We start from the raw sequence: 26009 nt of genomic DNA on the forward strand, positions 1-26009 counted from the left end.
ACAGAATATGTAGTAAAAACAGCTATTTAACATTTGAAACACTCACTGTGACAGTAGTTGTGATTTAAAACAACAAAAATCATAATAGGAAATTAGTATTTTGTTAAACAACAAACTAAAGTCATATATCATTCCTGTAGTGTACTGAGCTGAGGGAGCTCCAGTTGTGGGTGAGAAACTAGTACCTCTGTTCCCTTGAACCTTAAACCTGTCAGCCAAACTATGCATGGCCCATTAGGCGATTTGCAGAGAGGGGCAGTGGAGACTATGAAACAATGAAAGACGAGTATGACATACTGTAGTCAGGTTGGCATAATAACCCAAGCACAAGAGTTTAAAGAATTCAAGGGGAGTAACTGGTTGAACACATCGGATTTGTAAGTTAGAACAAAACACAGGAGCAGAGGTAACTACTACTCAGCATGTTAGCATTCTAGCTCGCCAAAGGTATGGACACTCAAGAGAAGGTAACATCAGCTACAATACAACACCTGTGGTGATTTATTTCAACATGTTCTTGTGGTTTCATCCACCCTTGAAATACATTATATTCAAAGGCCTGCTGTAATTAGAAAATAAAATAAAGTTGACTTACGAGCATGCAAAGGCCACCAGAGCTCCACTGACCACAATGAAATCCAGAATGTTCCACAGGTCACGAAAATAAGAGCCAGGGTGAAGGAGTAATCCCAGGTCAATCATCTAGTCACACAATACATAGTAAGCTGTCACTGACATTTTCTTTGTTTCAAGGGCCTATGACACTGAGGAGCTATTCTGATTTTTCCTTCCTTCATACTATATCTTATACAAATCAGGTTTTCATATTTAGCACTTTTTCAGTGATTCAGAGCATTCATTATCTAAAGTGTTTGTTGTTAGGAGAAGGTGTTATCATAAGTGAGAAGAGAAAACCCACAAAGCCAATGGCAACAGCAGGACTGTGCACAGTGTGCGAGATTTCATGATTAGCAGGCCAAAGCATGACAGAAAGTCTGAATTAAACCACAGTGAATTTGGCTGAACATGATATGAAGCAAGTCATAACACATGAAGAAACATAGTAATTGAAATTTTGTTAAAACCACTGTTACACTTAACTTAAACATCTGCTGTCTACTTCCCAAACACATTTAGCCCATTTAGCTCTAGGTGGATTTAAACCTCCTAATTGCCAAAATGTGGCTTAGCTGGTTTGTCAGAGTTCAAATGGGCATGTGCCCTCAGGCTTCTCACCTTAATCACCATCTCAAAAGTGAAGACTCCAGTAAAGACATAATCCAAATACTTCAGAATCTGCAGAAACAGAGATTAAAACATATGAGATGAAGTATCAACAAATCCAGTGACAGATGTTTTCATCTTGGGTGTCTGTGTGTGTGTGTGTGTGTGTGTCTGTGTGTGTGTGTGTGTGTGTGTGTGTGTGTGTGTGTGTGTGTGTGTGTGTGTGTGTGTGAGAAGGGCTCAAGCTCTGTCAGCTTTGTACTCTCTGCACAAACAAACATCTGAACACCCATACATACACACACAAATAAACAATACACAAACACACAACACGCACAACATCACCTCAGATTTCCTCTGTGCCGCTGACTAGAATATTAATTAGCTGCACTTGTTTGTCAAAAATGCAAAATCTCAGTCATGTGTCTGTGTGCATGTATAAGCTTCTTATTCCCAACATGAGCTGATGGGTTATGCTGGGATATAAAGAAGCATTTTGCCAAACTGGATATATGACGCTTTTGGTGTTTTCTACAAAATGTCATTTAAGAAGTCAAAATGACCACATTTGGAAAGTGATTTAAAACTTGTTTTTCTGCTTTCTACCATTTGTGCCTCAATATGGGCAAATTGTCAAGCCCTGCTAGGAAGGACTTTTCAGTCAGTCCAAATCAATCAGGCAGTCAGCCCCACTGACATACACTTGTTTGTGAATCGTACACATTTTCATGCAAATGCTGGTTTGTGTGTTTATGTGCCTGATAATTAGTGTGTTGGTTGTGCCCTTCCACATGTTTATTTGCTGCTTGAAGTCTCAATGTCTGACTCACATTGTTGCGTGTTGCATTGGCTTGCACGGGGTCTTCGGCTGCCAGAGTGATGCTGCTCATGGTAATCACCATCAGGATGCACATTTCAAAGTAACGCAGGTTGACCATGTAGTGACAGAGTCGCCTCACCCTACAAGATCACACACATACTGTATAAACACATGCACATACATGATTGTAATAGTACACACAGAGCAGTGACAAGTCACTTGGTATGTTCAGGTGATGTCCTCCCATAACAGGCCACAGACAACATGCACGTCCCCCCCTTGTCAAAAAATTGCACAAAGGCAAAGTGTGACGTGCCAGCCTCTGGGAGAATATGTGACTCAGGGCTGTCGGGGCTTGCAGTGTCTTTTAATCAAATCAAAATGTAACAGGCTTACCAGGGTTTTTATAAACACAGGACTTGTTTTAGGTAAACCAACCTGAAAAGTGTACTTTTTGCATTTTCCAGGATTAATAATTTTGAAAAAGAGCTTTTGAAGGATCACTTATAAAGAAGATGGTGTGATACTATCAACGAGAGTGGGTTAAGGAGAGTGATGACATCGCCACTGACTCTATAAGGAACATTTTTTCTTTTTCTTTACAGTAAATGGTGGATCATGGGAACGTTGAATAGTTCCCAACATTAAGAGCAGTGCCATAGAGTGACACTGACTTGGCTGCTATCTTTTAAGGTAAGAAGTTGACATCAATAACAACAATTACACTTGTGACATTTTAGGTTGGTGATGTGTCAAAACACATTTTACAACCCTCTAACCATCTGTCTCAAATACTGGGCCACTTTAATAGTTAGGCACCTTGCTAAGTAGCTAAATTAGCCGAGCTATCTACAACAACAGAACACAGAATTTGTTTTCAAGGATGTACAAGTCATTAAAAGCAGTAATTTGCTGATAAATCCCATTGTTCTCTATATAAAACAATGGATCTGAGTTGGCTGTTTGGAACTACTTGAAGCTACATGAGTCACGTGACCTGCTGCCCTTTTTGACCCCTCAGTGTTGTAACTCATCTGTCTTAAGGGATCTACTTGCACCCAGCTCAGACAAAGCACTCCACCATTTTCCAGCAGCCATGACCCTCTTCTCAGCTTTACACTCTACAGACCAGGCTGCTACAAACCATCCAGGTGTGAGATCACGGCCTTCTGAAGCCAACAGGACTATGTTGTTGGCATAAAGGAGAACAGAGCAGATACAGTTATCCCCCTTAGTTATAGAAAACTGGAATAATGGTACCTCTGTAATAGAGGATTTGAATATGGCCCAACTGGACAGCATGTCCCCAGAATCTCCCAGAATGCAGGAAAAATTTTTACAATGAGCTTGTGGAACACCAAGTTTTCTTTGGTTCTACTCAACTCTTCTCATTCAGGACTTGGAACATTGGATCAGATTATGTAACAACAGAGTCCATCATTAATATTTGGCCTAAAATGTTCTTGTATCTTCAGGTTGAACTTAAAGTTTGTAACAGGCAATCCATAAGTAGTGCAAAAGTCCACTGACAAAGCATAACAAAACAAAATCACACAGGCCATCACCCACTTCACAGGTTTTTCAATGCACAGTTTTCAAGTCTTTCAGTGTAAATGTACCGAGCCAGCCCTCTCCCAGAACTCCACACAAAGATGCCATGAAGGACAAAAACTTTCACTCTGCCTATGTGCTTTTATGTACATAAAGGATGTACTATACAGATAACAGGTAGAGCCACTTGGGGGATGTTTATTTTGGAAGAAACAAACAATATAATTCTTGAACTTCAGTTTGAGATACAGATTCATACAGATTTTTCTCATTTTATGGGACGCTTATAATAAACTGAGACAGGATTTTTATTTTTTATTTTTCTGTGTTTTATCTTTCATCAAAATGACTGCAATGTGAGAAACAGCAAAAATCTGTTGTCGTTGCAAATTCATCTACAATACCAAGACTGGTATTTGATTGGCTAGTGCAGTGTCTTGTTGTCTTTATCATTTTGGTGAAGATCTGGTACCCTTCTGCCTCGACACAGGATTTTCATACAAATAAATGAGAGGAGTGGGTTTTATCAGAGATGACAGAAGTTGTCTCAGCTCACCCTTCCTCCCTGTGACATGCAATTAGTAGAAACTTGAACATAACAAATGAAATTAATGAAATTCATGCTGTTCTTAATTCAACCCAAATTATTCAACTAATCACACATCAGACACTCAGAGAAAATGGTCAGAGAAAGCATACAGCCCAAGTTGATTAAGCATGCAAATCACTGATGTGATCCTTAGCCAGCTGATCCTTCAGTCAGTCAGTTGTAACTTACGGGTTTGTTTGCCCGAAGATGAACATGGAGCTGTAGGGGAGAATCTGCCGAGGCTCATTATCTGCATCCTCCAGAGCTTTCTTCTCCTCACTGAGTTGGAAGTTGTCACAGTCGATGTTGTTCACTGGTGCGGAAAAATAAATACACTCATTTAGAAGCACAAACATTGGTAACAAGTGTGATATTTTCATCCATGCAATATCTACAGTATATCAATTAGGACCCCCTCAAAAATGAGGTGGGACATCTTAAGGGACTTATGCTCTGATCAATTTACTGTAAATAAATTGATTTTGTAGAGGGTCACAGGCAGCTGGAGCCCACCCCAGCCGACTGGCTGAGAGGCAGGGTACACCTTGGACAGGTCTCCAGCCTATCAGAGGGCTGGCATGTAGAGACAGACAACCAGTCACAATCACACCTATGGGCAGTTTAAAATCACCAGTTATCTTAATCAGCATGTCTTTGGACTGTGGGAGGAATCATCCAGAGGAAACCCACACAGGCATGGAGAGAATATGCAGGCTTCGGTCAGGGTTCTCATAAGATGGTGGACAAGATTAAGCGTGACAGCTACAGTATATCATGAAATAATAACTTAGTCCAAGGACGCACTAGTAGAGATAAAGCTGCAGTATTTCTGAACCAGAAATACAGGAAACGTCCACATTATTCTTCAGACCTGATTGGATTGTTAAATGTTTGTTCTTTTATTATTCTTCCCAATACAAAAATGGTACCTGGAGTTAGTGCAGAAAAATGGCTAATGAATGCAAATGCATTTGTGTTGGAATAATAATTTAGTCATTGTGGAGATCTGGTGATGTGGTGGCATTCTTGATTTGCCTTAATTATCCTAATGACTTTGTGGGCAAAATGTTAATTCAATTTTCTTTCCTTCAACCTTCCCAGTCGTCCTCCGCGTCTTGTGAGCATGATGTTCTGTACTCACTGGGAATGATAGTGGTTTCACCAGGTGGCCCATTGATGGTGACAGGGATGTGGATAGTGTGGCTATTTAGGCCGACCCGACTGGCCCTGGTGGAGTTTTTCTGGTTGTCAGCATCTTCTTGCTTTTCTCCAAGACTCGGGCTACTTTTCATTGGCTGCAGAGGACTAGAGGTGAAGCGGTCCTCCTCAGCATCTGGCTGCCTCTCTCTGGGGGAAAAGAGGTGTGAATCTTATTAGAGGCATCACAATACTCTTCTCTCAGGGTTCTTCAAGCTTTTTCTGGCAAATTAGATCAGTTCATCTGCCTTCCTGGGAGACAGACCACAACATATGTGGCAACAAAGCAAAAGCAGACTTTTACCGCTATGCTATCCTAACAATTTTTTTCTGGTGCAGCTGAACCAAACACTGACATCATATTTTAGATATGGTTAGAAAGCAGTTGCTTATTTACATATCCAGCTGATTTGGACCAACAGTACTATTCACTTCAAGTCATATTTCAGACCACCTACTGCAATGAATGTGAATCCAGTGTTTGTTTTGGGTCTCCAATGTAGCTCTTTAGCTGCTAAATGCTCCACTATGTTCACTAGATAGTCTCTGATTTTGTCTTTCTGCTGTTTGGTGACCACTGTGTACCTAACTGCAAATCATTTAATGAGTAGGCCTAAAGTAAGATCACAGTAAAGCCATTAATGATATCACTAACACTATTAGATAATTTTTTATCTACATCTGCAGCCTTACCTATGACCTTTGGTCCCATTCTTGTTCCCCTTACAGTTGTCTCCATCCAGAATAGACTGAGCTCTGACTATGCGAGAGCATCGTCCAAATCTCTCTCCATTGCTGTCCCCCTCTCCTCCCCTCCCCCTCCGCTCTCCCTGTGCACCATTCACTATCATCCCATTTCCCTCTTTTGGTGGACAATGGGAGCGGTGATGCCGATGCCCCCTTTCTTCTCCTCCTGTTCGTATGTCACTGGCCTCTTCCTCAGGGGAACCAGCCTGGTGGTGGTGCCTGTGCCCCTGTCCTCCATCAGGGCCATGGATCCTCTCTCCTCTCCTCTCTTTAGTCTGGGCACCATCAGTGATGTGATCTCTGGTCCTGCTGTGATGGGTATGGTGCCTTCCTCCCCGGCAGTCACCTCCATCCTTGCTCTCCCCAATCCTGTCCCGGTGCCGGTGATGTTTTCTGGCATGTGTGTGGAGGTTATCTCCCACCCTGTCATGCTGGGTGTCCCCTGCCTCCACCTGCCCTCCTTCAGAGGGCCTGCTGGTCTGGTCACCGTTTCTGCCCTCTACCACAAGTGGCCGGTCTAGGTGAGTCTTCATGTCGGGATGCAGGTGGAGGGTGGAGGACACCTGCAGGCGCTCCTGTGGGTCGAGCTCAGTGAACAGGGCCTCAGTGCTGGCCCTCAAGTTGTGTCTCCTCAGCTGATTGGTCCTCTGTTCCCACACTGACAGGGTCTTTGCTGACCGCTGCTGCTCCTTTCTGCACACAGGAATCAAACCCACAGGAAAAGGTCATGTGATGATGAAAAGCAATGACATAGAAACATTTTGTGTATTGTTTCTGTCTTTACTTCCTTTCTTTTCTTTTTTTTGTATGGGTTTTGGGTGAACACCACCATCCACAGTTTCATCCATAGCCACACTAGTTTCTGCTAATAATTATTATTTTTTTTCTTTACTTAAACCTTGTCATTAAGGACATAATAATGTAAAGCATGTAAGAAAGAGCCAGACATGAGGTGGTCTATGGATGTATCAACAAATGTTCACCATGGTAAAGCTTTCACTTACCATGCTTGAGTGTTATATGGAGAAAGCAGCTCCATGGTAAAGTCTGTCTGATGCTGAGGAACTCTACATTCTGTTGTCATGACATGACCTGATTATGGTAGGTCTTTGAGTCCTTAATATTAAAGATGTGCCTGCAAAATAGTTCAATCACACTTTTCTGGGGTTTTTCACCAGGTGGAATCAAAATGAATACTTTCTATAAGAGCATATAAGAGGCTACAGAAGTTCTTTTGCATGTTTTAACTTATTTAACCTGTACCAACATGTGGTATTCATTTTGTACCATTAATGCAAGCAATACGAGTGAATAATGCTTCTATAAATGTGGGAATATTGAGCCTTTCTTTTTTAAGCACCGTACTGATCAGGAAAACATAAGGCCGAATAATCTTGGCAGTGCTTTCATGGTTTTTCAAGGTTTCCTCCTTTTGTACAAATGGTTTGGATCTTTTATGGACTAGAAGTTGCAACGAAAGTTGTGAAGTTGCAACCAGAAGTTGAGTGACGTATCAAAGATACAACGAAAGTTGTGAAATTGTGACCAGAAGTTGAGTGACGTATCAAAGATCGTCAATCAAAGCTGTTAAATCAACTATAATACACCCCTTTGTATATAAGCAAATAACCTATTAAAAACAAACTAACCAGGCCACTTGATGATCAGCGTCACAATACCAAAAACCACAGTAGTGACCTCTGGAAAAATTGATCTAGTTTGTACTTATTTGTATTTTGAAAAAAATGTTATGTGCTTTTTAAATTGCAACACAGGGAAAAAGTACTGAAAGGCACTTGAACCAGGTGGCTCCACTATTTAGTTTCCTTACCTGTACTAAATAAAATCAGCTGAGTTATTATATGTGGCTGCTCATGGTTCTACTCTCTTAAAAAGAATTGTTCACCTGTGAATATATCATTTGTTGCCAAGCTGTCATATAAGAAACATCTCAAGATGAGTAAAGGTAAAAAGCTCTCCCAAGATCTCTCCAACAAGATTGTTGAGCAGCAAAGGAACAGCACATGTCACTTCTCAGCTCCTAAATGTTCCCATAAGCACCACTGGGGCCATTATTGGGGAGTGGAAGAAGGATCGCTCCACCATTAACCAGCCACGCACAGAAGCTCCTTGCAAGATTTCTGACTGGGCGGTAAGAAAATTAGTCAGGTGTCAAACATCTCATCTAATTTGACATGCATGTAATTCTGTTTGAACCAGGTCATGTCTAACATGGTGCGACCATTCCTGTCATGTACTCTATCTTCTTTAACAAAAACAACAAGCTGATTTCTGAGTTGAAAGAACGTGGTAAGACTACACACATGGGTGAAATGTTTTTGAACATATGTATTTCTGAATAAGTGAAAAGACTCAAAAACACATAAAAAAACTTTGCTATATCTGTATTTCCATCTAACATGCATGAAGTATTGCATACTGTTCCTGTACAGTATGGATTATTTACATGGGGCTTTATGAGTTAGTTTAGTTTGTTCCATCTGGTCACTTGTACCTCAAGATTCGCCGGGTGGAGAAGGAGTAGACAGTATAACTCCTAAAAGAAGACACAGACAGAGAACACACAGGACACAGGACAGATATCCGCAGACAGGTGAACAACACACATACAGGTTGGGTTTATTTAGAAAGGGAAGTGAAAGATGAAACACTGAAGGGAGAGCAGAGTTACTTTGTGAGACATATTAACAAAGCACACACACTGAAAGACACAGGAGAAGGGCAATGTGGGAGAAACGAATTATCTCAGAGATGAGATGTGAGCATCTCCAACACTCCATCTGCACTTTCATCAGTTCAGACAGCAGATCACCGGGGAGGAGAGAGAAGTTACATCTTGCTGTTGCATTTAATTTTGGCCTCGACTCATATTGTCTTTTAATGAGATGTCCTGTGGTCTGTGATAAACAATGCCAAACTGCCTGCAGTGATAGCAACGCTCAGAGAGATTAAACATTTATACACAAATTATTCACATCAGAGGGCACAGAACATAAGATGAATGGCATGGAACAGAGGACTGGCAGCCATCAGTAGAGTACACAGTGGATGGCTAAGACCAGAGGAAGGCATAACTGTGTTCATGGATCTGCATTTTACACACAAAATCACATACACACTGGCCCTATAGCCTAAAATGTGTTATGAGTTTGTGCTATTTACCTGCAATTGTGTCTTTCTGCTCAGTGAGGGATGTTGTGATTACTATTTCCTTTTATACGAACCATTTATACATTTCACTTTAGTAGCAATGAAAACATGATAGAGTACAATTTATGAAAGTCCAGAGGACAGGAGAGGAAAAGAAACAGGAGAAGAGGAGGAGTGGAAATGAGGAAGAAAGATGAATGTAATGGACACGTGAAGACAGGAGAGTAGACCAGGAGAAGAGGACAAGAGGAGAAGTAAAGAAGTAAATAAGAAAAAAGGAGAGGACATGAGTAGAAATGAATAACCAGAATGCAGAGGCAATGAGGAGAGGAACAGCAGAAGGGAGGAGGAAGAGAATATTGTAACAGAGAGCGGTAACTCACAGTGACTGAATGCTGCTGATGGACGACCTGCGAGAGAGTGCATCTTGATTTTGCTTTACAAAACTGTCCATGCAGAACAAAAACAAAAGAAAGAATGAGACACAAATCTGAAGGGGACAAGCGGACTCTCAGTCAGTCTGTGTGTCCCCCTGTGCCCTCCTGTTTTACAGTAACGGACTAATCCATGCACCCACTTGAATAATGCCACAACAACAAAAAAAAAAGGTTTTGGAGTTTCATTCCAAAACAGAAAAGAGCAAACTGATTATTGAAATAATACTTTCATAGTACAAACTTAAGAGTTTTGAATACATTCATTAAAAAAAAAAAATCTAATATGGTTAATCCTAAAATAAGTAATCATTTTGTAATGAAACCCTGTGTGCACACTCATTTACCAGTTTAACCACATTGTTCAATGTTCACATGAAAAATATTGTGAGAACACTGAAAATAATGCACAGGATCACATGTTAAAAGTGAAGACAGTGAAAATGGGAACAGCTGGAAAGTTAGCTAACCAATGAGCTACAGAACTGATTGTCTATGTCTGAGTGAGGAGGACAGCAATTAGGGAGAGTGTGTGAATCAAAGTTCACTGCATGTTATACAAAGGGCTGGACTATTCAACACACAGCCACTGAAATTCATCTGATGTGAGCAAAATGCACAATCAGCCATAAGAATAAAAACGCTCCAGTTTCATACCAGATATCTCTTAACAGACTCATAATTTCAGGGTTTGTCAAGGCTGTAAAAATAGGCTGAATTTGGACTCGCAAATAACTTCCTTGTTGACAGGAAACATCAGTCCCGTCAGTCACTGGGTTGTGGTGAAGAGTGGGTGGGTTAAACGTTTTAGCAGAAAACAGGAAGTTCTGACAGCAAAGATTAAGCTTTTCTTGTATCTTTTTCATAACACTGATGTGCTTGTATCTCATGCCCCTGCTACTCTGCTTAATGGCTTTCATTTTATCCAGGGGATGCAAAAATAAATATAACATTTTTAATTGCAAACTGTGTGAATGCATAACATTATCATTTTATTAATTGGCCAAATGACTTTCAAAGCTACTATCCATAATGGTTCTGAATTAAAGTTGCTCTTGTGGAGTTTTTTTTTTGGTGAACAAATAAAGTTGGATTGAGGTAAATTGAGATTTGTTCAACATCCCATTCTTAAAAACACTGATCCATGCTACTAGTGGTACCCCCCCACACACTGAAAATAAACCTGAAATTTTATAATTTAGGTTTTTTAAATAACACCCTTTAAGGGTGAAAGGGGCTAAAAATGAACAAAGTACTGTAAAACCAGTGGTGGAAACTAACATGGATTGTTGATCAAAGCTTCCTTAATTGCCTTTACTGTTAAAGAAGATAGACATTGAGGTGTGATAACAAGGTAACAGTACAGGAGCATTCTCACAGTGGGAGAGGAATGTACACAGTGTGTATACACACAAACATTTCAGACTGACAGGGAAGAACATGTAGAAGGACAACACACTGAAGGGACATTTATCTCCACCTTCTGACTGAACACAGCTGCTGGCAGAGGAGGGAGATGCTTGGAAACTTACGCGGTGATTGAGATGTTGGCTGCTGACACTGGGCTGACTTCCTTCACCTCCAAAGCTTTTTGCAGGGCAAGCTTCTTATTGGCTGCTTCCTCCTGCTCTTCTTCATCCTTTAGCCAGTGAGAACCAAGACAAAAAATGCAATCCTATCACAACATGCAGTGCTTTGGTTTGAAATGTTTTACTGTGAAGGAGAACAAATACACTTATATTGCTATGTGTTATTGATGCATTCAGAGCTCTACCTTAGTCAGCTCTTGTGCATTGGCAAGGTTATCAACAGCAATAGCCAAGAAGACATTCAGGAGGGTGTCTGAATAGCAACACGATAAGGGGAAAAGGATGTGTTCATCAGCCTCTAGTGAAACTGGTTAACTTCCAGGTCATTTTAACTTTGTAACTAATTCTGAGTTTTCAAGTATTTAATGTGTAAATATTCAGAGCTGCTAAATTAAGAACACTCCATTTTTTTAATTTGTTAGATTTTGAGTGTGCTGTTTATCAATTTCTCTCATTTCAAATCAAAACAAACAGGTATTGCTCCATCCTATAAGGAACTGATAGCATTACCAGATATGAATCCTGCTCCTTCTGACACAAACATACTGTAGTTACAATTAGATGATGTGAAAGAGGATACAGTTGCCAAAGAGTGTGAGGACAATGAAGTAGATGGAGGAGAACATGCCGCGGCGAACACCTCCTTGAGATTCAATCCCGTGGTACATCACGGCGTTCCAGTCCTCACCAGTCAGAATCTTAGGAAGACAAGAGTCAGAATGATGCTGGGGAAGCGGGCGGATTGTAAAGCGCTGTACAAATCTCCGAGTGTTGAATTAAATGACTTTACAGAGTGAAAGGTTATGAGCACAGACTAATTGAAGGATTATCAGTGAGCTCATTAGAGGACAGAAGCGACACAGACCAGTCATTCACTCTAATTAAAATGACTGATAACAGCTGTTCTTTTTCCATGAAGTCAATACACTCTCATTTATCCACAAAGTGTGTGTGTGTGTGTGTGTGTGTGTGTTGGGGGGTGTACATGAAACACAGTGAGGATGGCTGCTGGGAAGGTATCAAAGTTTGTTGTTGGTGTCTCATCTTCAAAGTTAAATCTAAAAGAATCACAGTTGGAAAAAATATTATAAGGAAATGAAAAACAAAATAAAATGCACTCAGTCAGATCTTAATGGCATCAACCTGCAATTCAAGAGAAGATACAAACAAATGGAAATTTGATATGGCACAAACACTGACACATTCACACCTCGGGTCCCAGCTGCACCAAGTCTTCATTTTCTCCTTGTCTGTAACACTTGTTCTGTTTACAGTAACACCACAATGATCCCCAATGAACTTGTGAGGACCATCACTGACATAATGCACTCCCCTTTGGTCTGATCCAGTGGTTCTCAAACTGGGAGGGTCCTCACATTGGTCCTCACACAGATACAAGTACAACAAGTATAGGATAGGTGTGTGAGCATATTCATAGATGATGGGAGTTGTTTTGTACTGATAATGGATGAGACAGAAGGAGCAGGACAGAGATGCAGCAGCAGCAGCAAACACCAGGGAGCCCAGGCTCCAACCGTCTTGTCCAAAACATCCTGCCTCGGCAGCACAGGGCTGCATCATTTCACATGTCATGCTGTAAGCACAAAGAGGAATTTTATCTTTTTTGGCTTCATTGCTCACCTGAAGACACAACCGCTGCTGACAAGGTGACATCTGTATTAAAATAACTTTACAATACTGAGACTGCTGGTTGCAGGAATCTGGGTATTTGAGTTTTTTTCTTGTGCACTGTGACAGCTTTAAAACCACAGAAGAAGTGCTCCCAGCTGACAAGAACAGAAACCAAGTCAGCCTTGATGTGCCAAGCAGGGAAGTGAGTCAGTGCTTCAGCACCTCAAGACTACAGCTGTGTGCATGAAGTGGGTTAAAGTAGAAGCAGTGCAGATGGCCATCTCGAAAGACACGCTTAAAGATGGGTTGGTCATTCAAACTGAAAATGATTATTGCAGATCATTCATCATTTCAACTGTCAGTTCATCTTTAAATGAAAAAGGAAATATTTTGGGTTGAACAGAAGAAGGAAATATTATAAGCTGAGTTAAAATTCAAGAATAGTTGCAGAGCAGTTATGTAAGGTATTTCTGATGTGTGATGTTTTAAAAGCACTGTGTAAAAATCAATCGATCAACCTTTATTGCCAAGTTATATTAAAGCACAAGGAATTTGATTTCAGCTCAATGGCTCCCGATGCGCACACATAAACAGAATAACAACAAAATAAAAACAAATAAAAAGTGGATAAAATGTACACTCACTCTTACAGGCAATTTAGAGTCACCAGCTAACCTAAGTTGCAGACAGAACAGAATATTTATAAGAAATTGTTGCCAAATGAGTGAGCGAGCACGTAAACCTGTAATCTGTACTTAAAAACTGGAAAATTACATCTGTCCTCAGATACAATTCAGTTCTGATCAATTAATTAATCAGTCAGTTATTTCAATTAAATAAAAAAAAAAAAACTCTGATAAGATATATTGCAAATGTATAGGCCAGTGTGCCCACTACACCTGTACAGTTACAGTCATCTGACACTTTTTTATCTCCAAGAGATGTTGATCCACACACATGGTCTTGTGGCTGAATGAGAGCTAATCCCTGCATCCTCCTCCCAAAGAGCTGTTTGTAGCAGCAGATGAATGCCCACAGATTTGGAATATGATATGCAACAATCTCACATGTGTGTAGTGACTGGGTATATACCTACATGTGGTGAATCTGAGAGAACCCAATCTTGGTGAATAATATCAGCCAGCATGTATCAGTCTGGCTCATGCACATGCATGATGGAGATGCTTGTGGAAGCACAAAATGGGCATGGAAAAGGTGAGTTGGAAGAGAAGGGGGAGGGGCAACCAGTTCAATAAGCTGTTTCTCCCTTGGTACTGTATGTCATCATACTCTCTCTCCCCATGCTGCTCTCCTGCTGCCTTTCTCCTTTTTTGCCTTTCACTGCTCTTGCCTCCATCTTTTTCTTCATTACACCCTTTTCTTCTCTTTTCTCCCTGCCTGCTCCCCACTCCCCACCCTCTCCTCCTCCCTCCTACACTCCTCTCTCTATTATTTCCTCCTTGCTTGAGGATTAATGGACTCAGTGCAGGGAGTGGCGGTGGCGGTGGCGGCTTGCTGTTGCGCCTGTATGTACCAACCTCTGTTTACTCTGATAACAGGGATTGAGAGCATGCTGCTTTGCTTACACAGGATATCCACACAGGACTTTATTAAATCAGTCCTGAAACAGAAGTCATGTGAGGGCAAACTCCCCCACACGTTTGTGCCCTCTCCCATCTAATCATTCAGACAATAACGGTGTGTTTACATTGTACTGGTCCATGCAAACCCACAGCCCTGAGATCACACAGACATCTACAAGTGGACTAGAGGTAACAGCTGCATGGTACTGGAAAAACATCTGCACGTACTGGGACTGTGAAATGCATCAGGAAACACAAAGCATCCTGCAGCCTCATGAGAAGTCAAACCATTAAGCTGCCTTTTATATGTACAATATAGTGCTGCATACAAAGAGCACACTTGCTATACATACACTCAAACTGCAACTAATCAGTCCCTCCTGGATCTCACTGAGGTATTCTGTTATTATTACAACCCAAATCAGCTCTGATCTCTGCAGAATGGTGTATTTATGCCTCTGCACCAGCAACGGCTGTGGATGAAGGCATTCTTTTCCAGCTGTCCATCCATATGTCCAGCCCATTCTTGCAAATGTGATATCTCAGCAACACCTTACAGGGATTTCTCCAAAATTGGCAAAGGCATCCAGAGGTCAAGGTCACAGTGACCTCATGTCTTTCCCATTTCAATGAATTAGACTGGTTGGCAGAGGCATGCAACAAAGAAGTCATTTTTTAAAATCTGTATTCAGCTTATAAGGTAACTGTAATATGTCCAGCCACACCAGGTAGTGCTGCCAACATGCTTCATAAAGTAACTGAAAAGGTTTACTGAGTGTGACACAGAGCCCGGTGAAAACTACTGTCTGAGGTAGCAAGTTCCAGCCAAGCCAAGTCGTCTCCATATTGTACATATTATTGTTTATTTATAAGCAAAATCAGCAGTGACTGATGAAACTGACATTCTTCCACATTGGCCAATTCTGATGAATGACTGCAAAGACTGTACGATTTGCAGAAATTACAGGAAAAGTACAGGTTGAAGTTGTAATATATTTTTGTTGGAGATTGTTGCATGGCATGATCAGGAATTATTTTAATATAAATTCATCTCAAGACTTTTGTCTTTTTTTGGGTTAAATGCTAAGTTATAAATGCCATAAAGAGTCTGAGACAGCGTCAAACTGGAGGTACAGCGGATGACGTTCTGATTTAAAAAAATCTTTTTTTGAAGTGACTGGCACAGTCCAGCCAGGGGGTTACACAGTTTCGGAGCCTGTGAAGAAGCCTGAGAAGATGCCATGTCGCCTGTGTTTGACAAAGTCAGACTTAATCAACAAAGAATGTCTGCACCTTTAAAACTGAAAGTTAAGAAGCGGCAACAAGAAATATTCATTATTCTGTTACACTAACTTCTGCACATTTCCTCTGAGCTTATCACATATTTCTTCCCAAACAGTCGGTGATGTTCTGTGAGTCTCAGCAGGGAAATTGTCCTCTGCCTCAAGCTGTTTATTGTTCAATTCTCACCATTATAACAGGAGATTACGTCTGGTGCTTTGAGAGAGGGGAAATAATATCTGAGCCAAAAATAAAGTGTGGATATAACAAAGCACTTCTTCTTCTTTATAAGCCAGTTAATCTTCCTCTTCTTCTTTTTTAAATTAAAGAGTTAATTTGCCTGTCGAATGGATGTGTTTACTTTAGTTTTGATATAATTCAGCATTTTCTGAAATATACACAGACATCACCTGCAAATTTACCATCAACTTATTCAGAATATTTGACACCTTGGGTACAATTTTAGACTTTAGGGTAAAAATATAGGACTCAACAGAGCAATGAAATTTGTAAAGGTGTTATTTGCAGAGAACAGTGTGCTTGGTCTGATGTGCTCAACTGGCTGGAAGCACCATGTGGACGTCAGACTCATCTCACACTTGTCCATCAACAAAGACTTATGCAACGCTAATGATGGTCAGGACTGATTTTAAGGCTTGGCGCCATGGCAACAGCCTGCTGCTTCAAAGTCATCCAGTGGTGGTGTGGTGTTTGTGAAGGTTGTCAGTCTGACGTGACATGACTTCGTGTGAAAGTGACATTCCCCTTGAGAGTGTACACCACCTGCTGCAGTGATGGCAAATGTAACAACACACGTGACTTAAACCATCTGAGCTCAAAGCCTTCAGTACAAACTTACCAGTGATTTTAATGAAGCTCGGCAGCCTAACAACCTGCTTCAAGTGTAGATTCAAGCTTTTTTAAAGGCTATGGAAACATTTATCTCAAAATGTTTTAAGTCACACAAGGTAAAACTGTGGTACAAAATATTTCTGATTATAAAAAAAAAAAATGAATGAAACCACCAAAGGAACAAAATTCAAACTCTGAGTACATTTGCCAAGCATAGCTGCATAGCTTCAAGCAGAACGGTAAAAAAAAACATGTTCATAAATAAATACCACAGCTGTTCAATGGCAAAAATCCCACAACCTATATAGTCTGGTTCAAATTTCCTTTCACTTACAAGATTAAGGAACATCAATCCTAAACAAACTTGCTGGCCACCTAAATCTTTAAAGCAGACTGAGGGCTCCGCAACATTCAGATCTTCATGTTGGTCTTTGATGGATCAAATTCATTACTATAATGTTATTTATTACAGCATATTTAAAGTCCTCCTGTTTAAACAACAGTTGTTAGTGCCTTTCAAATAAACCCAAAAGGAAAAAGAAGAACTAAGAAACTAGAACATGTAACGCAAACAGCTGACTTCGGTGCGAATGTTAGGCTTTGTACGCACAACCACAAAACTTTTCCCTAAGAGATTTTGTGATATTTTAACACTTATATACTTCTTCCTTTGCCTCTAATGGACAATGACCATTATTAATGCCACCATTATTATGTGACAGCCAGTTATTCCATAAACTTTCCAGTCTGCTTTTAAAATGTTTAAAGGATAATGTTCTACTACGATCTACCACGCTCTGCCCAGCTATTCAGATATTTGTTATTATGATATTACAGGAAATGAGAATGCAACAGAACATACTGATCAAGCAGAAATAATTGGCAATCTCTGATTGGTTAGAGAGGTCAGTCCTGCTCAAAACCTCTGCACTGCTGCCAAAGCTGTTCAATGAGTCTAAATCACAGGAGGCTTCAACAGCACCTATCCACATTAAGACAAATTTTGGTGCATATTTCTACAACAAAAATATTTGAAAAAAGTTACATACTGTAGCTTTAAGTGCAGCCAGCACAGAAACACAAGGTGTTCCTGTCATTAGAAGACTCGGAGATAATGCTGACAGCGATCTTAAATGGCTGCTGTTGGTGCTGCTGCTCTGCCAGCTACCTACTGTGTCAACACGTCTGTCACCAGGACCAGGATCACACGCAGGGAGGAGAGTCAGAGTGAGGGATGGGTAGAGAAGAAGAGGAGAGAATGTCTGTGTACATGTGTGTTGGATGGTAGATGGATGGAAAGAGGAGGAAAACATGCTGAGAGAGCATGACAGGTTAGAGAGATTACTCACTGTCCTCCGAAGAGCTGCATGCCCAGTAAAGCAAAGACTACGATGAAGAGGAAGAGGAGGAAGAGCAAGCTGATGATGGACTTCATGGAATTAAGGAGGGAAACCACAAGGTTACGCAACGAGCTCCAGTATCTGAGAGGAAGCAGAAAACACAAAAAGAGAATGATGTTTTTACATTCTAAGGACAGAAAATAACTTTTGTAAGCACAAACATATTCAGACAAACAAAAAAAATTACATAACAAAACTTGAGAAAAGACAGAGGCAGAACAACCAAACAGAGGAGGAAAGACAGGAACAAGTTGGCAGTAAAAGCTGTAGGTGGCACAAAACAAATCAATGTGTCGGGGTCTACAGCTGCCAGTTTCCAGTGAATCGCAGCACTGCAGATAACCCACTGAATTAAAAGGATTGTCATCAGTCTCTGACAGGACTGTCAGTTCAAAGAGAAATTCATTAAAAGATCTTGTATCTCTGTAGCGTTTCAATACAATTCACACAGATTTCAAACAATTAAAAGAATATATTGGCCGTAGATGTTCTCATTAGACAGCTCATCATGACAATGACTGAATGAATGCTTTAACCCTTTGAACACGTCTGCTTTTGCATGGTTTTCACTTCTTTAATTTGCAGTACTTTGGCACGTGCTTAGGCATAGCATTTATTATCTTCAGAATAAGCCAGGCTACTGATGTGTCATGGAATGGTATGCTCTACAATAGGTTACCTAAACAGCATGTATGCATATTTTACACACATATTGGTAAGAGATCCACATTTCTAAGCCTTGGTTCTGTCACAGGGCTCTCAGCACACTGATACTGACTCTGAACCTTAGTCCTGTCAAACTCATAGTGATAAAAGATGACTTTCTCTTCATGCTTAGGGAGGTGTAAATGATATGCTTCCACATAGTCACCAGGCCTTTTTTCAACCCTTCTAATTCAAAGTCAGCATAAGGACAGTCTAAGAGATCTGACAAGTTTTGCTCTGCCTGTTTTATTAGGGATATTTTTAGACCTGGACTGTGGGCAACCAACTGGCTCTCATTGTTGCTATGTCAATGAAGTCTGCTATTTTTTATAAAACAAATCTCCCCGAGCAGCACTTGGTGACAGTGGGGAAGGAAAAACTCCCTTTAACGGAAGAAACCTCTGACAGACCCCGGCTCTTGGTGGGTGGCCTTCTGCCTCGACCTGGTGAGTGGATAGAGGAGAGAGATAAAGAAAAGCAACAAGACACAGCAAACACAACAACAAAACAATCAAACACTGGGCAGGTTGATGAGGCTGGTGACTGCTCATCAGAAACGTACAGCTCCAGAGCCAGGGCAACCTGCAGAAAGGTACAGGGAGAAAGGACACAATACGGGAGAGAGGAGACACACAGTTAGTAATGGTGGCATGAAAAGCATGAAAAGTTCTGCTCTATCACTGTCAGCACATCCATGTTTGCACTATGACTGTACTTGTAGGTGGTCTGTATGCTATGTGGCCCCCTGATAGTTCTAACCCATCAGTCTTTATTATATCCCTTCTTATTATTATGCTCCAGCACAATAATCCAGTCTGGATGGCATCCCAATATCCTAACTGAAGATCCCTGTCAAGTGGATCAGTGAGTCGATGTCATCCATGTAGAGGAGTTGGATGATGGTAGCTCCTCTCTTGAACTTGTATCTGTACCCACTCCTTGTGATGATCTAACTGAGGGGCTTCAAGCCTTTGCAGAACAGCAGCAGGGATAGTGCATCCATCCATTATCTATCCTGAAGAGGATTGCGGGGGGCTGGAAACAATCCCAGCTGACTTTGGGCCAGTCCATCACACATAGACAAACAACCACACTCACTTAAGGGCAATTTAGAGTCACAAATCAACCTGGGGGAGGAAGCCAGAGTACCCAGAGAACCCAGGGAGAACATGCAAACCCCGCACAAAAAGGCTGCAGGTTGGCCAGGACACGAACCTGGAACCTTCGTGCTGTGAGGCAACAGCGCTAACCACTTGGGATAGTACGTCAACCTTGGTATATGCTGCACTTGATGTTCACTTGTGCAAATAGTCCAGAGTTGACTTCCAGGGTTGTTTTCCACAGTCCCATTGAGTTCTTAATGAAAGTCTTTAGTGTCCTGTTAACTTTGTATAGTGCCAGGCATTCCCAGATCCATGTGTGCAGCACTGAGTCATAGGCTTTCCTGTAGTTGATCCAGACTGTACTCAGGTTGGTCTGTCTGGATCTTGAGTCATTGGTGACTGCTCTACCTATCAGCAACCGATGTTTTGAGCCTCTGACTTGCTGTTGGATGACTGCTATAGTGATGGTGACTGGTTCCTGATCTGGGAGATTCCTGGTCTCTGCTCTCAGGTCCTACAACCACTAAATGTTTAGTAGTTCCTCTCTGGTGAAAGTAATCCAGGATGGGTTGCAGGAGGCCAAGAAATGAGGAAAAACAAGCACAAGAGAGCATGCTACCAAGGCAGCCATATGTGGCGCCATGATGACAGGTGCAGTCTTTAAAGTTTGAGAGACAGGTGCAAAAATCTAAAACAAAATTGTCTGACTGAAACCTATTGTGCTTATTGTTTGTAGATGTGTGCGTGAACTCACTTAGTGACTTTGAATATCCTGAGCAGTCGCAGGGCTCTCAACACGCTGATACCAAATGATGCTCCTGGTTTAATCATATCCCAGATCACCTCAAAAATACTTCCCACAATCACCTGGAAAGGAGGGCAATGGATAAAGTTAGTATTTGGCTCTGTTTTAACAAGCTGTTTACAACAGTTTAAAACAATGACCCGATCAGCATCCAAACATAACTCACTGCTGGTTAGCATTTTGATCCTTTCTGTGTTAAGGACCACAGTAACTTACCCCAAAATCAAAACAGTTAAAGGAGGAGTGGAAATAATTCCTTGCCCCAAGGCCATACATCTTCAAGGTCATCTCAGTAAGAAACAACCCCAGGAACACAAACTCTGTTGTGTCTGTGTAAAACATGTAGAAACCAAAAAAAAAAAAAAAAAAAAAAAAAACTAGTTTAATGTGCCATCATCATCAACCAATGTGTGTGAGCATGAGTGTATTTGCATGTGCGACTTACAGAGGGCCCTTGTAAGCCACTCGGGCTGGTCATAGTGGACTATGGCCACACACAGAGTGTTGAGGGCCACCAGACACAGAACGATCCAGTAGAAGCTCTGAGCTTTCACCATGCGTCGGATGAAGAAACGAATCCTTTTCTCCTTACGCCGGAAGTAAGAAGAGCTGTCCATCTTTCCGCTGCTTTTCACACTGGCTCGACCAAATGGAGAGCCAGGCGGAGCTGGAAGTAATGACGAAGCGGTGAGAGAGGAAATGTGCAAGTCTGCATTGGTTTAATATTTGTCACTGTTTCACAGTTTTCACAGTGAATCACTGTGTGTTTTCTTCCATCAGCACCACATTCATCAAGATCTTCAAATGACACCTGCTTTTCTGCTTGCTCAGACTACTCTAGCTTAGCATAGAGACCACAGTTCCCTGTAAAGCCAGTCTGAGCTGGATAATGTTGTCCAGAGCAGCATCCTTCTTTCAGTGGGGATTCTGGGTGCTGTACAATATGTTTCCTTAAGCCTGCTGCATATTGGTGTTTTGGGACTTTTGCCTCAAACCAATTAGCTGGTTTTCTTCCTAACAATGATATATTCATCCTGCTCTTTTTGTGTCCACCCATCAGAACTGCACTTTGCCTCAGGTCACCCACATGTGTTTGTGTACAGAGTTGGTCCTACAGTTGTGCTATTGCTCAGTTACAGGTTTTTAAGAAACATAGCAGTATAGTTGGGTAGAAATCGATTCCACAAATTTGTTGCAAAGACTGCACACTGAACTAAAGGAACAATCCCTCCAAAGGAACAGAAAGCATAATGTTAATTCACCTGAACACTCCTTTTTCATTTTAAGTTCAGCAGCTCAATCATTCAAGTAAAACCCTCCTGCTGTGCAGCAGAATTGCAGGCCTCATGTATAGAACAAGTGAGCTGGAACTACATTTGACTGTACAGTATATCTATTCCCTTGGCTCTTCATGTTATGAAAACCAGGCATGACATGAAACAGTCAGTAGACAGAAAAGAAGCATTTTAAAACCGAAGGCAACAAAATGATGTACATTACAATGCTTTTGCTTACTTCTAACCTACTGACAAGCAATTAAATGTCTTTGTGTGGGACCGTGAAGTCCATTAATATCAGAAAGTCTCTTTTGAATATGCTGGAGGCTATTTTCTGGCTACTGTAATTTAACAATCTAATTAGAAAAGTTAATTATATTTCATTTCCCTCAAGCTGAAACACTTCTACTGCAAGGAGAAAAGGCATTAGGTCTCCAAATCCATATGGTGTGGAATCAGCATTGATAATGTTAAGATTGCACAACCTATTTAACAGTATGTTTTATAATGCTGAGGTGACATGACACATTAATCTGGCAAATAGAGACCAGAGAGTCTGAGGACATGGTTATGTTCATTGTAGAAAACAGGCTTCTACAGTTGCTTTTATTGCAAAGGTCAGTTCTGTGAACAGGCAACATGTGAAGGTCAGAGGCAATCTGCTGGTGGCTTTGGGTAACAAAAGATGTAGGGCTTACCAACAGAAGAGATGTCTGTGAAAGGATTGTCCCCACCCCTGGCACCGATCAGGTCATTCATTCCTTTCTTGCCTTTCCCTCGTTTTAAGACTGTAACGAGAACAGCGCAGACACGGGAAGGGGAAAATGATCACATGAGATTTAAAATAAAATACAGTAAATGTCAGGTTTGCTCGGCCGCTCTGGCCTCCCTCACCTTTCCTACTGTCTCTTGCCCATTTATACTAATCACGTTCACCTGTTCCTCATTCCCTTATCACCAGCTGCACTTGATTAGATCAATCACTATATTACCCGGTTTCACTCCTCAGTCACTTGCCAGTTCTTTCTAGTCACTAGGCCATTTTTTCTCCGTGCTGTCTCGGTTTTTTTTTGTGTATATTATTATTATTATTCCCTAGCCAGCTACTGTTTTGTGTTCTCCCCATGGACTGTTCCTCCGGACCGTGGCTCCACTCTCTCCTCCCAGGCAGGTCAATGCACAGTCACCTATCTGTTCCACTATTGCCTTCATCTCTCTGTCTCTACCTTCAGTACCACCATCACTGTCGACCAGCCCAGGAGTGACCCCACCTACGCAGCTCGGCCCAGCTCTCCATCTCCTCGCCTCCATGATGGCACTTCATTGATATGCACAGCTGTATTCTTTAGTATAAAATGAAAGTGAAGAAGTCAGTTATGGTGTGAAAAAACAAGAATTTTGAAATTTCATTTGAACAGCACACCATCACAGGATATGCATGTGTGTCTGTGCGGTGTGTGCATGGCAGCGTAGAGGGATGAGCAAATTGGAAGCGATGAACAGTCAGCATCTGAAACAATTTTCATTCAGAGATTTTCTGCCTTCTTGCTTGATGCCAGCCTAGGAATGAAAAAATACCAGCCTCACATGAAGGTGATTGTTGTGTGACCAGCTCTGTGTCACTGGGTTGGTCTCAAGATCTGCACCCCTGATTCTCAGCTCAAAAACACTGCTGAGAGTGAGAAATATGGAAAAAATGTCCCCTATATAACTGCATCCTAAAACCCTTAATTTCTTTAAACAAGTGAAATACCTTGTGCAATAAAATATCCAGCTTGTCAAAAATATTATGAAGGATAATTTCCTCAGTTAAAAAACGACTGTAATTAAATAGAGGATACGTCATTTTAGAACAAAGAAATGTAAAACTGCTTCTACCAATTCAGTCAACACTGATCAACACTGCGCTCATACCTGTCATTTGTCTGACTAAGGCCATCACAGTGGTTTTTCTACGGCTGTAGAAACAGATCTTTTAATCCTCCGTATGTAACTAATTGAGACAATAAGGCTGCTGGTTTTACTGAGATCATCAGCATGAATTTGTTTCCAGTGTGAGTCAGTTTACTGGCAAATGCATTTTCACATGTGTGTGTGTGTATCAGGGAGTGTGGCATAGTAAATCTATATTAACAGATCCAAACATACTATTGCGGTAAATCCCGCTAATTAAGCATAATGAATTGGCATTATAGGAAAGAGGATTTGAATAACTGTGCTCTTTCTGACATAAGGGCAACCAAAGTACAGAATGGCAATCATGATTTGCACCCTGATAACACTGTGTTTATGGATTATGTTTACAGATTGGACTTACATATTACTGACCAGCAGGGCTACAAACAGCACATTTTACAGTTGCACAAGTGGAGTTAATGTAAAGACAGGTTGTAAGTCATGTTATTCTTTATGTTATACTGTAATGCTAACTTTGTATATGAAGAATACTGGTTAAATATCTTGTCAAAACTTGAATATTCATCCATATCAAAAAGGGTGTGGTTCAGAACCTTTACTATATGTCCAATTTTAAACAAACTGGAAGAATGTGGCTTATTTGCCAAGAATTTGATGAAAAGATCATCACATTCTCATGCTAAATGGAAAGGTGCAGCCAGCAGCTAGTTACCTTAGCTCAGCATTATGACTAGAAACAGGGAACAGCTTAAATTTAATATGAGGTCCAACTTCAAATATCATAACTGTGAATAAGTCTGCCCTTACAACAGCTCCAGATTGTTCTACATGTGACACTACCTGTAAATAACATAGTAAAAACACTACTTTGGGCCCACACTTCACTCCACAGGGGAAAAAGAACCAGATCATGTTCATGGTGAAACTACCCAATGATCCTGGTATGATTTATGCACAGCACAGTGACGCTATACAAAGCCACTCTTTGGATGGAAATGAACTGTACCTCTCTGTGCCTGGTTTACCATTGGCCTCCTGCGCTGATGGACCATGGTAAAGCAGGCAACAGATACTCAGTCCTGTTTTCACCTGGAAGGTTTTGTTTCCTCTTGTACCACACACCGTCCAGCGGGGACTTCTCTTCGGCTATTTCATCCTCCTCCTCCAGCAACACCTCCTCTGCAGCAGTAGAGAGAAAGGAAAGTTGGCTTTTCTACCAATTTGTCATGTTGATCTAACACAACACACACACATAAACACCAGCTCTCACACCATTTCAGAGACGAGTCTAACCTGCTTTGCAGATCCATTCCAAGTATCCAGTGAGCTCTCTCTCGATCTGCTGCTGCCTCCGTAGCTTCAGGAATTCCTGTCGCTTCTCCACGCGCTCTCTTTCTTTGGCAAATTCTCTGTTGAAACATATATATAAACATTTTGCTTTCCACATAAATAAACTTAACATTTTAACATGCGTAGCACCTTGGTGTGGGGGAATTGAAGCATATTAAGTTAGAGATCACTGAATCAGTGCTTGTGTTAAGATTACTGTATTCAAATAAATAAGACTTACTGCATCTAAAATTCACATGAAAGATTTGCTTTGAAGAATGATTGGAGGGTCTGGTGTTTTTTGGCCGGCTGTTGACAGGAAACAGTCCTGAGTTTTATTGCTGACAGATGATTTGGTGTGACAAAGAGGTGTGACCAACACTTGTATACTTATGTAAATGTTTCTTTCCTTTCTTTAATTTTTTTATTCTTCCAGACTTAGCAACTCTCAAGTAGGAGAGAACCTGTACAAGTATGTTCACAGCAGCAGGGGGGGACTATGTTGAAAATGGACAAGAGCAACATATTTGAGACAAAGAATTAGATTAAATATAATCAGTCAGATGCTCATCTGATTGATTATTAACTGTGGAGGGCAAGACTAGTGGACGACAAGATTAAACAAATGAGATATAACATATTAATTTACATTAAATGTTCTGGTAGACTTAGTTTTTCCCTTTGAACAGGCTACTGTAATTGTTTTCCCCTGCTTGTAGTCGTTATGCTAAAGCTAACTGTCTCCTGGATTTAACTTCATACTTAATAATAGAGACATGAGTTGTTGTTTTTTTTTTTTTTTT

General features: G+C 41.0%; 1 protein-coding gene across 16 annotated transcripts in view; it reads right to left on the reverse strand.

Annotated features, from left to right (window-relative positions):
* Positions 1-26009, reverse strand: part of cacna1bb (calcium channel, voltage-dependent, N type, alpha 1B subunit, b) — a 137778-nt gene that overhangs the window by 40876 nt on the left and 70893 nt on the right. For 10 of the 16 annotated variants that reach the window (XM_020615082.1, XM_020615080.1, XM_020615081.1 and 7 more), the window contains 18 exons: positions 25171-25286; positions 24967-25056; positions 22659-22748; positions 21129-21350; positions 20900-21012; positions 20633-20745; positions 18020-18151; positions 12308-12380; positions 11903-12020; positions 11508-11575; positions 11266-11372; positions 9683-9745; positions 6075-6821; positions 5326-5531; positions 4374-4497; positions 2055-2184; positions 1237-1296; positions 596-702 (listed from right to left, as the gene is read on the reverse strand). In XM_020615082.1, the coding sequence (XP_020470738.1) occupies positions 596-702; positions 1237-1296; positions 2055-2184; positions 4374-4497; positions 5326-5531; positions 6075-6821; positions 9683-9745; positions 11266-11372; positions 11508-11575; positions 11903-12020; positions 12308-12380; positions 18020-18151; positions 20633-20745; positions 20900-21012; positions 21129-21350; positions 22659-22748; positions 24967-25056; positions 25171-25286 (2679 nt within the window). The remainder of the gene's footprint in view (positions 1-595; positions 703-1236; positions 1297-2054; positions 2185-4373; positions 4498-5325; positions 5532-6074; positions 6822-9682; positions 9746-11265; positions 11373-11507; positions 11576-11902; positions 12021-12307; positions 12381-18019; positions 18152-20632; positions 20746-20899; positions 21013-21128; positions 21351-22658; positions 22749-24966; positions 25057-25170; positions 25287-26009) is intronic. The other 6 variants (XM_020615091.1, XM_020615090.1, XM_020615087.1 and 3 more) reach the window with 3 other exon arrangements.

The sequence above is a fragment of the Monopterus albus genome, unplaced genomic scaffold (genome assembly GCF_001952655.1).
Source record: "Monopterus albus unplaced genomic scaffold, M_albus_1.0 scaffold158.1, whole genome shotgun sequence".
Lineage (NCBI taxonomy): Eukaryota > Metazoa > Chordata > Actinopteri > Synbranchiformes > Synbranchidae > Monopterus > Monopterus albus.